At 40.8% G+C, this 17,110-nt stretch overlaps 1 protein-coding gene and 1 pseudogene across 1 annotated transcript; both read left to right on the forward strand.

Moving 5' to 3' along the window:
* The first annotated feature begins 3,862 nt into the window (after positions 1 to 3,862).
* Positions 3,863 to 4,778, forward strand: LOC110259067 (annotated as a pseudogene).
* A 10,491-nt stretch (positions 4,779 to 15,269) lies between these two features.
* On the forward strand, positions 15,270 to 16,410 carry LOC100621729 (olfactory receptor 1L8-like). Its single transcript, XM_003353646.2, has one exon. It carries the CDS (start codon positions 15,270 to 15,272, stop codon positions 16,212 to 16,214), a length of 945 nt encoding a protein of 314 aa, XP_003353694.2. The 3' UTR covers positions 16,215 to 16,410.
* The last annotated feature ends 700 nt before the right edge of the window (positions 16,411 to 17,110 follow it).

The following is a 17,110-nucleotide window of genomic DNA, read 5'->3' on the forward strand; positions in this document are numbered from 1 at the left end:
AATTCTATCAAACATATAAAGAGGAATTGGTGCCCATCCTCCTTAAACGCTTTCAAAAGGTTGAAGCAGAAGGAATACTCCCAAAGACATTCTATGATGCCACCATCACCCTCATTCCAAAACCAGACAGAGATACCACCAAAAAAGGAAACTATTGGCCAATATCATTGATGAATACAGATGCAAAAATTCTCAACAAAATCTCAGCCAACTGAATCCAACAACATATCAGAAAAAATTATACACCATGACAAGGTAGGCTTCATCCCAGGTTCACAAGGATGGTTCAACATATGCAAATCAATCAACGTCATACACCACATTAACAAAAAAAAGTCAAAAATCATATGATCATCTCAATAGACGCAGAAAAAGCATTTGACAAAGTTCAATATCCATTCATGATCAAGATCCTCACCAAAGTGGGTATAGAGAGAATATTCCTGAACATAATCAAAGCTATTTATGACAAACCCACAGCAAATATAATCCTCAATGGGGAAAAACTGAAAGCCTTCTCACTCAAATCTGGAACAAGACAGGGATGCCCACTCTCACCACTGCTCTTCAACATAGTTTTGGAAGTCTTAGCCACAGCAATTAGACAAACAAAAGAAATCAAAGGCATCCATATAGGAAGAGAAGAGATCAAACTGTCACTGTATGCACATGACATGATACTATACATAGAAAACCCTAAGGACTCAACGCAAAAACTACTTGAACTGATTCATAAATTCAGCAAAGTGGCAGGATATAAGATTAACATTCAGAAGTCAGTTGCATTTCTGTATACCAGCAATGAAACATTAGAAAGGGAATATAAAAATCCGATACCTTTTAAAATTGTACCTCACAAAATCAAATACCTCGGAATACACCTGACCAAAGAGGTAAAGGACCTATATGCCGAGAACTATAAAACTGTAATCAAAGAAATCAAAGAAGATGTAAAGAAATGGAAAGATATTCCATGTTCCTGGATTGGGAAAATCAATATTGTGAAAATGGCCATACTACCCAAAGCAATCTACAGATTCAATGCAATCCCTATCAAATTACCCAGGACATTTTTCACAGAACTAGAACAAACAATACAAAAATTTAGATGGAACCACAAAAGACCCAGAATCGCCAAAGCAATCCTGAGAAACAAAAACCAAGCAGGAGGCATCACTCTCCCAGACTTCAAGAAATACTACAAAGCCACAGTCATCAAAACAGTGTGGGACTGGTATCAAAACAGACAGACAGACCAATGGAACAGAATAGAGAATCCAGACATAAACCCTGACACCTATGGTCAATTAATCTTTGAGAAGGGAGGCAAGAACATAAAATGGGAAAAAGAAAGTCTATTCAGCAAGCATTGCTTGGAAACCTGGACAGCTGCATGCAAAGCAAAGAGACTAGAACACACCCTCACACCATGCACACAAATACTCAAAATGGCTGAAAGACTTAAATATACAAAAAGACACCATCAAACTCCTAGAAGAAAACATAGGCAAAACACTCTCTGACATCAACATCATGAATATTTTCTCAGGTCAGTCTCCCAAAGCAATAGAAATTAGAGTAAAAATAAACCCATGGGACCTCATCAAACTGAAAAGCTTTTGCACAGCAAAGGAAACCAAAAAGAAAACAAAAGGACAACTTTCAGAATGGCAGAAAACAGTTTCAAATGATGCAACCGACAAGGGCTTAATCTCTAGAATATATAAGCAACTTATACAACCCAACAGCAAAAAAACCAATCAATCAATGGAAAAATGGGCAAAAGACCTGAATAGACATTTCTCCAAGGAAGATATATAGATGGCCAGCAAACACATGAAAAAATGCTCAACATTGTTGATTATGAGAGAAATGCAAATCAAAACTACCATGAGATACCACCTCACATCAGTCAGAATGGCCATCATTCATAAGTCCACAAATAACAAGTGCTGGAGGAGGTGTGGAGAAAAGGGAACCCTCCTGCACTGTTGGTGGGAATGTAAATTGGTACCACCACTATGGAAAACAGTATGGAGGTACCTTAGAAAACTATACATAGAACTACCATATGACCCAGCAATCCCACTCTTGGGTATATATCCAGACAAAACTCAACTTAAAAGAGACACATGCACCCACATGTTCACTGCAGCACTATTCACAATAGCCAAGACATGGAAACAACCCGAATGTCCATCAACAGAGGATTGGATTCGGAAGAAGTGGTATATATACACAATGGAATACTACTCAGCCATAAAAAAGAATGACATCATGCCATTTGCTGCAACATGGATGGAACTAGAAACTCCCATACTGAGTGAAATGAGCCAGGAAGACAAAGACAAATACCATATGATATCACTTATAACTGGAATCTAATACCAGCACAAATGAACATCTCCTCAGAAAAGAAAATCATGGACTTGGAGAGAAGACTTGTGGCTGCCTGATGGGAGAGGAGGGAGTGGAGGGATGGTAGCTTGGGGTTTCAGACACAACTTAGAATAGATTTACAAGGAGATCTTGCTGAGTAGCATTGAGAACTTTGTCTAGATACTCATGTTGCAACAGAACAAAGGGTGAGGGAAAAAAATGTAATTGTAATGTATACATGCAAGGATAACTTGATCCCCTTGCTCTACAGTGGGAAAATAAAAAAAATTTTAAATGAAAAAATAAAAAAAGAATTTACAAGGAGAGCCTGCTGAGTAGCATTGAGAACTATGTCTAGATACTCATATTGCAACAGAACAAATGGTGGGGGGAAAAAATGTATAATGTGTAAGTAACTTGATCCCCATGCTGTACAGCATGAAAAAATAAAATAAAATAAATAAAATAATAAAATACCAAAAAATAAAAAATAAATTAAAAATAAAACACTGTGTGATCATGAGAATATTCGAATCAATGTTTATGGTTGCAAAGTCTTAGCAGGAACATGATTTTAAGGAATTGGAAAATGAATAAAAAGAAACTTGAAAAATAAAGATTTGTATGGACCGATAGTATAATTTGATGTTCACTGAAAAATACGATCTTTCAAATAAATGCCTCTGAAAATAAAACAAGCCCAGAAAACTTTGTTGACCTAGGTCCATTATTCCTTTGACATCCCTATTGCTTATGCTATTTTATTTCTGTATTAAAAATATGGTACATTTACAATGTTGTGCCAATTTCCCCTGTTGATTGCTTTATCAAGACCCTTTTTGGGCAAGAATGGTCAGATGTAAGTCTCAGCATGCCATCAGTAAAAATTCCTTTTGATATAGAGCGAACAAGAATGCAACCTTAGCTGAAATACTCCCCATCCTATTTCTTTCAATTTCTACCCCTTGTGAGGCTTTACTTCTCTTTATAAAATTGTGAACTACCAGATAGATAGGTAGATACATAGATACATAGATAGATAAGTAGATAGATAGCTTGCTCAATTGCAGTTCCATTAGAATGCAAGATTCAAAAAAAAAAGGCCTTTGTATGTCATATTCACAATTGTATCACCACTCCCAGAATATTTTTCACAGAGTGGGTGCTTAATAAAAAAAAAAAACATTTCTAAGATTTAATATTAAACTGAATCAGGAAGGTTCAATTCTGCTCCTAAAACAAAAATGTTTCCCCTATGTTCATACTATCAATACAAGAAGCTTGGGAAATCTTCAAGGTGGGAAGAAAGGGCAGCCTCAGGGGCCGTGAAGCTCACAAGTTGCCCCTGTGTTAGCAAATCATGATCCTATGGGTGGAAAGAAAAGGTAGGAAGAAACACCAACTTGTTGGCTTGTTTGTGGTTGCAGGTATGAATGAAAGATGTGGGATAAATTGTAGGACCTTGTCTATTTTTCCTGGCTCCATGACCATAGAAAGAGTCAAGCAAACCAGCAATGTCTCCAACTTCATCCTCCTGGGACTCTCCTCCCGGTCTGAGGATCAGAAGCCACTCTTTATCCTCTGCCTCACCATGTACCTGGTCACCATCACAGGGAACCTGCTCATCATCCTGGCCATCCGCTCAGACGCCCAGCTCCACACCCCCATGTTTTTCTTCCTGAGTTTTGTGACTTTCATTGACATTTGCTTCTCAAAAACCATTGTCCCCAGGATGCTGGTGAACATCCTATCGGAGAAGAAGACCATCTCCTTTGCTAGGTGTCTGACTCAGATGTATTTTTTGCATGCTTTGGGCAACACTGACAGCTGCCTTTTGGCAGTCATGGCCTTTGACTGCTATGTCACCAACATGAGCCACCATGTCTGCGTCCTCTTGGTGGCCTTCTCTTACTCATTTTCTACCCTCCACTCACTGCTACACACACTTCTGCTGAATTGTCTCACTTTCTGTGACTACAATGTCATCCACCACTTCCTCTGTGACATCAACCCTCTGCTGAAATGGTCCTGCTCCTCCACACACATTTGTCAATGATGTCACAATAAAGACAGAAGGACTGGTGGTTTTGGTGACCCTCTTCCTAGGCATTGCCTTCTCTTATATATGAATCCTCATCACTGTTATCAGGACTCCCTCAGCTGCTGGCAAACACAAAGCCTTCTCCACCTGTGGTTCCCATTTTACTGTGGTGATCCTATTTTATGGAAGCATCTTTTACCTCTATTTAAAGCCCTTGTCCAGCTACACTGTTGGCGAACACATGGCAACAATTGTCAACACAGTTCTGTCCTCCATGCTAAACGCTTTCATCTGCAGTCTGAGAAACAAAGACATGAAGAGAGGCCTGGGGAAGCTGATAAGCAGGAGGAAATCCTAGTCAGAACATCAGAAGGCATGTTCCTAAGCATCACTTTGCTTCCAGACCCCATTTCTACTAGCTCCTGTTACACACAATAAACTCTTGTAAGTCAGCAGGTATATAACTCACATGTGTCATGAAACTTGAGTTGTATTCACATCTTTACATATGCAACTATTGACCAATGAGACTTTTTTGTCTTTTTAGAGCTGCACCCACAGCATTTGGAGGTTCCCAGGCTACGGGGCAAATGGGCCCTGTAACTTCCAGTCTACACCACAGCCACAGCCATAGCAACACTGGATCCGAGCCACATCTGTGACCTACATCACAGCTCTTGGCAATGCTGGATCCTTAACCTACTGAGCAAGGCCAAGGATTGAACCTGCATCCTTGTGGATACTAGTCAGATGTGTTTCCAGAGAGCCACAACAGGAACTCCTGGAAGAGAAAATCTTGATCATAACACTTTCCCCCAGATTGGGCATGGCCTTGGTCTTATGACTATATCCGTTGAGTCGTTCTGCATGAGGTCCAGGAATTTTCATTTCTACTAAATCCTCAGGTGATGCTGACATGCTGATTTAGAAAGAATACTGGAGAGTCACTAGCCTACCAGGTATTAAGACACATTATAGACCTATGGTAATTAAAACTATGTGGTTTTGGTGTTGGGCTAAACAAAAAGGATAACTGCCATAAGACAGAGAACCCAGAAACATACCCACACATTGTTATACTCTTGACTTATGAATGAGGCACTGAAGAGCATCTTTTCAGGAATGGAGCTAAAACAGTTGGAAAATACAATTGGATTCCTGACATACACCATATGCAAATATTAACTCCTGATGTATAACAAACTGACACATGAAAAACCAAAAGCCATTGGTTTTTAGGAAATAATATAGAAGAATATCTTTGTTACCTTTAGATAGGAAAATATTTCTTATAAAAAGAAACAGAAAGCAGTAAACATAAAAGAAAATAGTACATTAGACTACATTAAATTAAATATTTTGTTTATCAAAAGATATCATAAAAGAAAAAAGACTGGCAGCCATGCTGTGGCAGCCTGGGACAGCCTGGCCACAGATGGAGTGGCCTCAGGACACAGAGCTGAGAGGAGGTTTCAAGATACATAGGAAAGTTCTGTTGCACCCCTACCCTCAAGAGGTGAGGTCTGGCATGTCCAGCAGGCAGAGGGTGCAGACAGGGTGCTGTGGCTTCTAGCAACCCCTCTGAGGATGGGTTTCAAGTCCTCATCACAGCAGCAGGCCAGCACAGTCACACTGCAAGCTGCAGAGACAGTCAGGGAATTTCTCTGCTAGAACAGGGCATTTTCTAGCTGCTGCCCACATGCTGTCCTACAGAGGCACCACGATGCCTGCTCACAGGCCTGTCTGCCTCTGCCAAGGCCAGCTGAGCTGGCAAGAAAGGGGTGGGGTGGGCAAAGAGTGGGGAGGGAGGGCCCAGGAGCCATCCCCAGCCCAGGCAATTCTTCCTAAAGGTCCTGCCTGTGGTCCAGGGATGGACAAAAAGAAAAGCTGCGACAAAGGCCACTGGCTTCACTTTCTGGAGAGCTGTTTCATTGAGTTAAGGGGAAAATCATTCAAAAGAATAGCAGGGAATTCCTGCTGTGGCTTAGTGGGTTAAGAATCCAACCACATTGGCTCAGGTTCTATCCCCAGCCTGGGCACTTCCATAAGACATGGGTGTGGCCATAGAAAATTTAAAAAAGAAAAAGGAAAAAAAAGACAAGTAACAGAATGGTGAAAGATATTTGAAATTCACAAAGCCAACAAAACACTCAGATTCAGAGTACATAAATATCCCTTGAAATCAGTAAGAAAAAAAAAGAAACAAATAAAGCCAGTGGGGGAGGTAGGGGAACTAAGAAAAAGAATTGAATCAACATCTCCAAAATAGAAAGAAATCCAAATGATTAATAATCATATAGAAAGATGCTCAGCTTCATTAATAATCAGAGACATTCAAATTAAGTCATAATGGAAAGCCACTGTACATCCAGAAGACAGACAAAAATTAAAATTCAGAGGATAACTATCAAGGGTTAGAGAAAATGTAGAGCCACAGCAAATTATGCTACTCGTGGGAATATAATTAGTGCAGTCGATTTGGAAAACAACTGTTATTAAATAGTACAGGTAAAGATACATGTACTCCATAAACAGCACTCCTAGGTATACACTCCAGACAAACACATGTACCTGTGCAACAAGAGATACGTATAAAAACACGACAACAGGGGTTAAACTTATGGAGCCTCATAACCTGGAAATAACCTAAGATGTCATCTATGGTAGAATGGATAAATTCATCTTATAAAGTATGATATATTCACACCATATAGAGAAGAAGTGTGCAGCTTACAGCCACCAGTGCTCAGATCTTAGAAGCACACATTTTTCCTTGCAGCTGCACCCAAGCAGATATCCCAACCAATGACCCTGCCGTCTGCAGTGCCTAGCTGGTGGACCTGTCTGAACAGGGAGGCCCATGGGTGCTTCTGCCAGATTAAGGTCACCATCCAAGGAGCATTATCAGTACTGGAGCCTGTTCTAGCCAAGCTGTAAAGCAAATATGACGCCCTGCATAAGGCTGAATATGACTTACAGCTATGCTGGACCAGGAAACCTGGCCAAAGAACGGGAGCAGCTGTTTAGCCTATGCAAGAGCTATGCTTGTACAGGAAGCCAAAAGACCAGTCCTGCCCAAGTGTTAAGTACAGGGATCCTGCACAGCCTTGGATCCAAGCCTGCAGCCCTCCCCTGAAGCAGAGCCTAGCCTAAGGCCTTGTACCATTGCTGGACACAGCCTGTGGCCTCATCCAAATGGGGAGTCCAGCCAGTAACCCAGACCAATCACAGAGCAGACCCTGTGGCCACCCAACAAGGGAGCCCACACAACAACCATGCCTGACCCACAGTCATTAGCCCTGCCCAGCTGCAGGATACAGCCAGCAGCCCCTCCCAACAAAAAGCCCTGTCAGAGCTCTTTTCCAACAGCAGAGTAAGCCAGTGGCCTACCTGCTCATGAAGCCCATTCTGCCACCCTGTCCTGCTTTGAGAATCAGTCCGCTTCCTGGACTAACTGCAAAAAGCAGCCTGAGAACTTATACCATCATGAAATCCTGGCTGTGGCCTTGCCTGAACTTAAGAGTCCAGACAAAGGGAACATCTAATCAGGGATCACAGCCTGATGATACTCGACCTGGCCAGGAGGGACTATGAGGCCAAGCCCATAGCCCTACTGAATCAAAGTGTACAACCAGTGGCACCATCCTGCTTGGGATCACAGCCAGCAATCTGACCCAAAGGTGAATGCAGAGCCCAGCTAGTAGCTCCACCTATCCACAGAGCACAGCCAGCAATCCTACCCAACTTGGGGCCCAGCCAGTGGTACTACTCTGACCTCAGAGCACGGACTGTGGCTTCACCAAATAAGGACCCTGACAGCACAAGCCCAACCTTCCCAAGGACACCATCGCTGGCCTATCCAGGACCCCAAAATGAGCTGACTGATGAAGGGCTATGACCGCAGAAGACAATGTGGAAAGTCTAAAAGGGGAGACTACTTACTCAAATGCATAGATACCAACACAGGGAATCAGGGATCATGAGGAGTCAGGGAAACATGGTATCACCAAAGGAAACTAATAAAGCTCCAATAATTGACCATAAAGAAATGGAGATCTATGAACAGTCTGGAAAAAAATTCAGAATAATCCACTTTTAAAAGTTTAGTGACCAAGAACACACAACAACTAAACAAAATTAGGGAAAACACATGAGCAAACTGAATTCAAAAATACATTAAAAGGATCATACACCATGATTAAGTGAGATTTATCCCTTTGGGCAAGATAGTTCAACATGTGCATGTATTGTGCCAGTCAATACATATGGTACACCACAGGGATAGAAAAAATAAAAATCATATGATCAATAGATGCAGAAAAACATTTACAAAATAAAATAGACTTTCATGATAAAAACCTCAACATAATAAAATCCATTTATGACAAGCCCACAGCCAACTCAGTGGTGAAAGGTTGAAAGATTCTCTGAGATTAGGAACATAAAAGGATGCCCATTCTTACTCCTGCTTAATATATTACTAGAAGTCCTAGCAAAAGCAATTAGGGGGAAAAAGCAAAACTAAATCAGAGCCTCATCCATGACCCACACCACAGCTCATGGAAACACCAGATCACCAACCCAATGAGCAACACCAGGGATCAAACCCACAACCCCATGGTTCCTAGTCAGATTCGCCTCCACTGCACCATGATGGGAAATCCTAATTCTATTTTAAATTGTCTCTTGAATGAATGGAAAGAAAAAGGCCCAGCGAAGAGGAAGTGAAGGAGGCAGGTCTCAAACACAGGACTTTCTGTCTCCATAGTATTTCATCTTAATATGTAGATTAAATATTAAAAATTAAACAAGCTAAGGAAACAGGCACACGTGTGTTGTGTGAGACACTGATTCTTCTGAGGACACTAGCAGAATGTGATTTATTTCCTATAACATTGTTGTGGGTGACATTCACCATAAATACAATAAACTCTATATAAAATTCAAAAATAAACTTTCTCTTTGATTTTAGTGCAAAGAGGAGTTGCTTTCCTCATTTAGCTGATGAAGAAACTGAGGCTCATAGACACTCAGTAACTTGATGAAAACAACCATGAAGGAAGGAGGCCAGCATTCCAATGGGCATCTCATTTCCTCCACATTAAACTTCAAAACAGTTTGAACCTGAACTCAGAAACATATACATTCTTTATGCCAAAGCTCCTTTCCTAAATACAACAATAGCCTTGGCCTGACCCTGTGCTTTAAACATACATAAACTAATATTAACCTCACCTCACATAGAAAAAAACCTTATCCACCAACCTCCCCAGACACTACAAAGTGCATACACATCATTCACCAACTCCCACTGAATCCCCTGAAAATCACAACCCCCCCATATCAACTTAGGGCCTGCCTGATTCTGGAATATACCTCAGTCCACAGCCAAATCCCCTAAAATGAAAATATTCACCCACACAAATATTTGTCCACCCTTGATAATCTATAGCCAAGGCAACGGAAGCATGCCTGAGAGACGCTGCCATGGGAATGAGAAGCTCTGAGATTCATCCCATATCTAAACAGGAAGCCTCAGGGATCCACCTGTCCCCTTGGAGTCAGCTGTGCTAATGTGATTCCCATTCTGCTTTCTCTGCCTGGAGAGATCCCAGGACAAACTCCCCTGAGAGGTCATCACAACACAACACCCTCAGCCTAACAAGTGCCCCAAGAGGCCAGCAGAGCAGACCTTCGACTCCTGGGAAGCTGGCAGGGCTTCCACAACCAGGAGAGCCCTCCCCCCTGAGTCAGGGCATCTCTGCCTTCTGAGATCTGGAGATGCAAAAAGCAGCAGCCTGCTGGGGACCAGGTGGCAGGAAAGAAATGGGGGTCTGCGGACAGGGGAGGGATAAGTGTTATCTCTTTGGAGGAGGGCTTCAGCTCCTCCATCCTTTCCTGCTTCTCTCCTTCCAATCAGCCCAGGATTTCATGGGAGACACAGGAAGAAGCTGAGCTTTGGCTGAAAAGGAGATGTGAACCTGATGAGCGGATGTGGTGCCCATCAGCTTCTGGGGAGGTTGGCAAGGAAAGAAAAGCATCTGGACAAGGAGGTGAGCTTCAGTGAGCTGGCCACCCAGGGGCTCCCCAACTCAATTTGGCACCTCACTCTTTTGTCCCTGATACTTCAAATAGTTCATACATTGAGAAGTTGTAAGTCCACGTAAAATTTCCATGTGTCATTTGGTTTTAAGAACATCCAGCTGGACTTCTAGGCCACCTGTACTATATGTTTTCAGGGAAGCATAACCCATCAGTAGAAAAAAAGAAAAGAAAAAAATGCATATGGTATTCCTGGACTCTCACCCTGTGCTTTTAGAACTGTTCTTCCTGATTCTCAGCTCCAAAACCTTCCTCCTTTTTGCTACTTGTCCACATGGGTGCTCCTGACATCTTCCACCTGGAGCATCCATTCCAATTAATTTACCAAATCACCACTGAGTTTTGTATTCCACTTTCTCCAGGCAGCCCTTTCACAAATGACTCATCTTTGAATGTTGATCTGTGTGTGATAAACTGCTTTACAGCCATTGTGTCTCCCTAGTTGTACATAAAACATCAGGAACCAGCTCGGGAGCAGGTGGTGGAGGACAAATCCAACCCCTCCTTTTCATCTTCAGTCCAGGGCAGTGTCCACTGCATAACCACAGCTCCACATACCAGACATGCCCTGGCCATGCACAGCCAATTACCTTTGCTTGATTTGGGCCAGTTAATCATGGACATTCAAATGTTCAAATTCCACCATCTCTACAGCATAGAAAGATAGGTCACATCTCATGCAACTGCGAGGAGAGATCTGAACATGGAAGAAGATATCTTGTCAGTTAAGGGGAATGGAAGAGTAATTCTTGTAATAGGAAATTAACAAAATGAGGAAAACAGAAGTTCTTGTGTGGCTCAGCAAAAACGAACCTGACTAGCATCCATGAGGATACAGCTTCAATTCCTGGCTTTGCTCAGTGGGTTAAGGATCTGGGCTTGCTGTGGTGTAGCTCACAGACAAGGCTTGGATCCCACATTGATGTGGCTGTGGGATAGGCTATCAGGTATAGTTCCAATTTGACCCCTAGCCTGGGAACCTCCATATGCCACAGGTGTGGACTAAAAAGAAAAAAGGGGTGAATTCCCATCTAGGTGCAGAGGAAACGAATCCAACTAGGAATCCTGAGGTTGCAGGTTCGATCCCTGGCCTTGTTCAGTGCGTTAAGGATCTGACATTGCCCAGAGCTGTGGTGTAGGATGCAGACATGGCTCAGATCTGACATTGCTGTGGCTGTGGCTTAGCCTTAAAAATCAAAAAAAAAAGAAAGAAAGAAAACTCCTTATAAAATGTGTGAAAGAATATGTTGCCTCCAAACGATTAATTTTAAACACTTTGTTAACATACATATTTACTGCAGAGATTTTGATGGTACTCAAGAATATACAAATAACCAATGTCTCAAAGTGTTTGAAAATTTCTGTGTAATATGTAATTCATGAGGTACGGATGAATATGCTGGCTCTAAAAATTGATTTAAAACACTTTAGGGGTTCCTGTCATGGCACAGTGGTTAACGAATCTGACTGGTAACCATGAGGTTTCAGGCTCAATCCCTGGCCTTGCTCAGTGGGTTAAGGATCCAGCATTGCCTTGAGCTGTGGTGTAGGTTGTAGATGCGGCTCAGATCCCACATTGCTGTGGCTCTGGTGTAGGCTGGCAGCTACAGCTCCGATTCCACCCCTAGCCTGGGAACCTCCATATGCCATGGGAGTGGCCCTAGAAAAGGCAAAAAAAAATTAAAATATAAAAAAGCACTTTAACTAGTGCAAGATCTGTTATTACAGAATTTTTTAAGTGGCAAGAAACACTAGATAACTGGTGACAGAAAAAATATATGTGCATACACACACACAATATAAACATGATGTGTATATATATACATCTATATAATACATATCATATATATACACATATGAAAGAAGAATTTTTAAAACATGATTTGAATAGTCACCAATGGATGCCCATCCAGTACACATATGATTTAGGACAGGGGATTAAAGGAAAAAAATTGACCAAAGAAGGGAGACATGCCCAGACTGAGGATGAGAGCATCCCATGAGCTAAGGAGGATGAACCTCTCATTTGGTGCCCAGACGAGGAAAGAAACACTATTGAACTAGATTCAACATCCCGGTTAGATTTGCCCTGCTGGTTATGTTGGCCAATGCTGATTCCCATCCAAGACAATGCAGTGATAAACCCTGGTGATATAAAAACAGAATTTGCTCTGATAAGGAATGAGTGTCCTACGACTTTGCTACCTAAAACACTTCCATCTCCACTCCCCAGTCACCTCCATCCTCTTGTACTGCTTTCTTTTGTTAACAAATTCATTTGAGTAATAAATAAAAAATAAACAGTACTTCTAATTACTGTACCATAAATTAGGACTTCATAGTTCCCTTTTACAGGCAAAATAAGTAAAACTTATTTATAGTCAGAAAATTACATATCCTATTTTATGGAAATGAAGCAACCTATTTCTGTATTATTTTCTCTACTGTTTCATTTGAAGTCATATGACCTCATATTTTAAAGAGTTAAGGGCAGTTTCTGAGTTAGAAAAGTGATTTGCATGGGAAAAAGAGGACAATGACATTAATTTTGTGAAACAAATTTTTTCTTAAGTTTGAGACAGATTGTGGAAGTAAAAATTAAAATATAGTTTAACATGCTACCTTAAGACTCTTGTAGTCTCAATTGCAAAGTTTGGCTTTTAGAGAAGCAGGAAAATGTGTGTTAGAGCCAAAAATAGGACTTCTTTGGCTGTGACCAGGATTTCCTCTTCCCACCTTGGGGACTAGAAAGTAGAGGGAGGAAAATTTCACTTTGGAGCCAAGTGTGACTTGTTTAGTTCAAGTCATAATTTATTGCACATACCTCAGGGACCTGAAAATAAAGAAACCCACTAGGAAATGTTGATAGTGGGCCACTCTGAAGGGCAAGTATTACGCTAACTTTCCCGGTGAGGATTTTTTTCACTTCCACCTTTCCCAGATGCTTCTGATCATTCTATAAGGACATACTTAATCGTGTAATAGCTAAAACGAAAAATTTCTGTGCACTAAAGCACAGTATTTGAGGGGAAGGAGAGTGAACCAAGGCCTATATGTGATTGGTGGAAAAATAACAAAAAGAAAAGTTGTTTTCTTATGCCGCTAAGTCACAGTATAACACTGCCCTTTTAGTGGATATCTGAGGCAAATCCTTTGGCCAATTAGTATGATATAAAAACTTAAAACAACCTTCAACTTTATATTTCAGGCATCCACATCTCAAATTGGTGGTACGGTCATAATTTGTGAGACATTATAAGGTACAGTATTTAGATCTTAAAATACCATTTTATTTGTATTCCTTAGCATAGTTTAGTAGTATATAAAAATATTCTCTCTTCATGGCTATTGTGCCTTTTCCTCTGAGGAAAAGTCATAAAACCATGATACATGCTTAAAAATTTTTATACTTTAAAAAGGCTCAAGTAGGTATTGTAGATTTCTATAATTGGTTTAATAAAACTTGAAGGTAATATTTGATATCAGAAGAGCTCTTGCAATGATTAACCTAATTTATTAATAAATTTTATGTTAGCATATTATTTTTCCTTAGTGATATAGTATGTTGAGCGACCAAATTGTATTTCATTTTAAAATTCAGATAGTGATCTGAATACTTATCTTGGAATTGGCATATAATAATCATTATGAATTCCTTTTCTGTTTAGGAAAATTCTTTTAGCTCTGAAGGTACTGGACTGTTTATATTACTTTTAAATCTCTTTTGAAAAATTACATTAAATGATTAAAAATACAGGCCTCTATTTTAATTTTGTTAAATTGGTTGTTGAGTTTATAACAAACACACATAAATTTATAGACTTCCATGCTTCCTTGACATTCTCTAAACCTCAAGAAAATAGCTGTTATCCATCACTTGCCTCAGAGGGTAACAGCATTAATAAAATTGAGTGCACATTAAACCAGTGCTTTCAAGTGTCAAAATAATACTAGATGATGAGTATTCAAATTCCTAAATCTGGTATTTCTTTTTAAGTGGATTGATGTTATTCTTTCACTCTTCTTGTGGCTTTGGAAGCAGTGTGAATATTCATGAGTAGATGAATGAAGGCAGAATGCAAGGGATGTATTATCAACACAAACTTGATTTCAGAAACAAGAACTTTTCCTAATATTTTCAGTAGATTCATATATACCTTTTGAATCACTTTTTTCATTGTGTTAATGATCTTGAGGGTTTTAGCATTCATTCTTCCATTAACAAACTTTCACTAAGAGCCTAATTTATACCAAATGTAGTAAGTGCAGAAATGAAAAATATACTGTCTCTAAGCATGTCTATAGTTTAAGAAAGGACTCAAATGTGAAAAAAAATATATCCCAACCTGATATTCTATTCCATAGTGGTTTGTTGATGATCTAGCACCCAAAGTGCAACATGAACTCCACAAAAGCAAAGATTCCGCTGTGCTATGCTATGTTCTCAGCAGGGACACAGAGCTTTCTCAGAATAGGAACTAAAAATCTTGAATCAGAGAGATCCACCCCTGACAGTCCCTAAAGGAAAATGCCTCTCTGTCTCTCCAGCTCTCATCGCACATGACACCCATGGATTTGGGAAGGAAAGACCACATCAAGCACCAGGAAGCTGACAAGCTTTCCCTGCACAGCTGCGCTTTGTGACTAAATCGAGGAAACAAAGACTTGCTGGGTTCCCATGGTTTGGGGTGTGGAATTGGAGCATGTTTTGTAACAAAACTTCTTGTGCATAACTACACCCACATCAATGGAAAGAGTCAACCAAACCAGCAGTGTCTCTAAGTTCATCCTCCTGGGACTCTCCTCTCAGCCCAAGGACCAGAAGCCACTCTTTACCCTCTTCCTCACCATATACCTGGTCACCATCACAGGAAACCTGCTCATCATCCTGGCCATCCGCTCGGACCCCCAGCTCCAGACTCCCATGTATTTCTTCCTGACTTTCCTGTCTTTCACTGACATTTGCTTCACAACAACCATTGTCCCCAGGATGCTGGTGAACTTCTTGTCCCATAAGACCATCTCCTATGCTGGGTGTCTGACTCAGATGTATTTTCTATATGCCTTGGGAAACACTGACAGTTTCCTTCTAGCAGTCATGGCCTTTGACCGCTATGTGGCCATCTGTGATCCCTTCCACTATGTCACCATCATGAGTCACCACCGCTGTGCCCTGATGGTGGCCCTCTCCTGCTCATTGCCTCACCTCCACTCACTGCTACACACACTTCTGCTGAATCAGCTCACCTTCTGTGACTCAAATATCATCCATCACTTTCTCTGTGATATCAGTCCTCTGATGAAATTGTCATGCTCCTCCACATTTGTCAATGAAACTGTGATGATGACAGAAGGATCTTTTATTTTAGTGACCCCCTTTCTATGCATTACTTTCTCTTACATACGAATCCTCACCGTGGTTCTCAAAATTCCCTCAGCTGCTGGCAAACGCAAAGCCTTCTCCACTTGTGGTTCTCATGTCACTGTGGTGACACTCTTTTATGGAAGCAACTTCTATGTCTATTTACAGCCTGTGTCCTCCTACACCATCAGGGACCACATGGCAACAATCGTCTACACAGTTTTAACCTCCACACTAAATCCTTTTATCTATAGCCTGAGAAACAAAGACCTGAAACAGGGCCTGAGGAAGCTGGTGGTCAGGAGCAAATTCCAGGCAACATCCCCTTGATTAACACACGATGGACTATTCTCTCCTGGAATCTGTTTCCTACTGGTTCTTGGTGAACAATCAAACTCTTGGAAGTTAGCCTCTTTGCCCCATGTGAGACAAGGCTGCTGTGGGCACTTACATCCATGGATGAGGACCCATCATTTTGCTCTGCTTCTGCTTAGAGCATGATACACTCCCTCACTATTCCTCCTCTTTCCTAGGAAAAGTCATCACTCTCTCATCTTCCAAACACTGCTTTAAACTAATCTTTTTCCCAAAGATATTTCCTGAACAAACTTCTTTCTTTTATGATGACTTATTCTCCAAAATCCTTTGATTTCTCTATATTACTAAAAATAATTAATGGGTTTTTTCCTTCTAGGGCTGCACCCACAGCATATGGAAGTTCCTAGGCTTGAGGTCAAATCAGAGCTGCAGGTGCCAGCCTACACCTCAGCCTCGTAACGTGGGATCCAATCAAGCTGCCTCTGCGATCTACACAACAGCTCATGGCAATATTGGATCCTTAACCCACTGAGTGATGTCAGGGATCAACACACTTTCTCCTCATACATACTAGTTGGGGTCATTTCCACTGAGTCACAATGGGAACTCCTGAATGTTTAGCTGTTGAATGTCTTTGCAAACATCTGAAAGGAGAATGAAAAGATAGAGGGCAGAGGAGAAGTACACTGTAATGAATTTTCATTTAGAGGATTTTTAAAATTTCTCATCTTTCTCCTTCAAACAATTTTTCTTGCTTAAAAATTATGCTTTCACTTTACTCTTATCTTTCTATTCTTCTTTTATTATATTGCTAGAGTGTTATTTTTTCAATTTGTTCATTTTAACCATACAATTAAAAATTGCTAATGGCCAAAAAGAACAAGACTCAAGAGTGATAATATAAAATT

This window comes from Sus scrofa, unplaced genomic scaffold, assembly GCF_000003025.6.
Source record: "Sus scrofa isolate TJ Tabasco breed Duroc unplaced genomic scaffold, Sscrofa11.1 Contig730, whole genome shotgun sequence".
Classification (NCBI taxonomy): domain Eukaryota; kingdom Metazoa; phylum Chordata; class Mammalia; order Artiodactyla; family Suidae; genus Sus; species Sus scrofa.

Excerpts from the sequence above, each read along its gene's own strand:
- LOC100621729 (XM_003353646.2), top strand. The coding sequence starts at position 15,270 with ATGGAAAGAGTCAACCAAACCAGCAGTGTCTCTAAGTTCATCCTCCTG.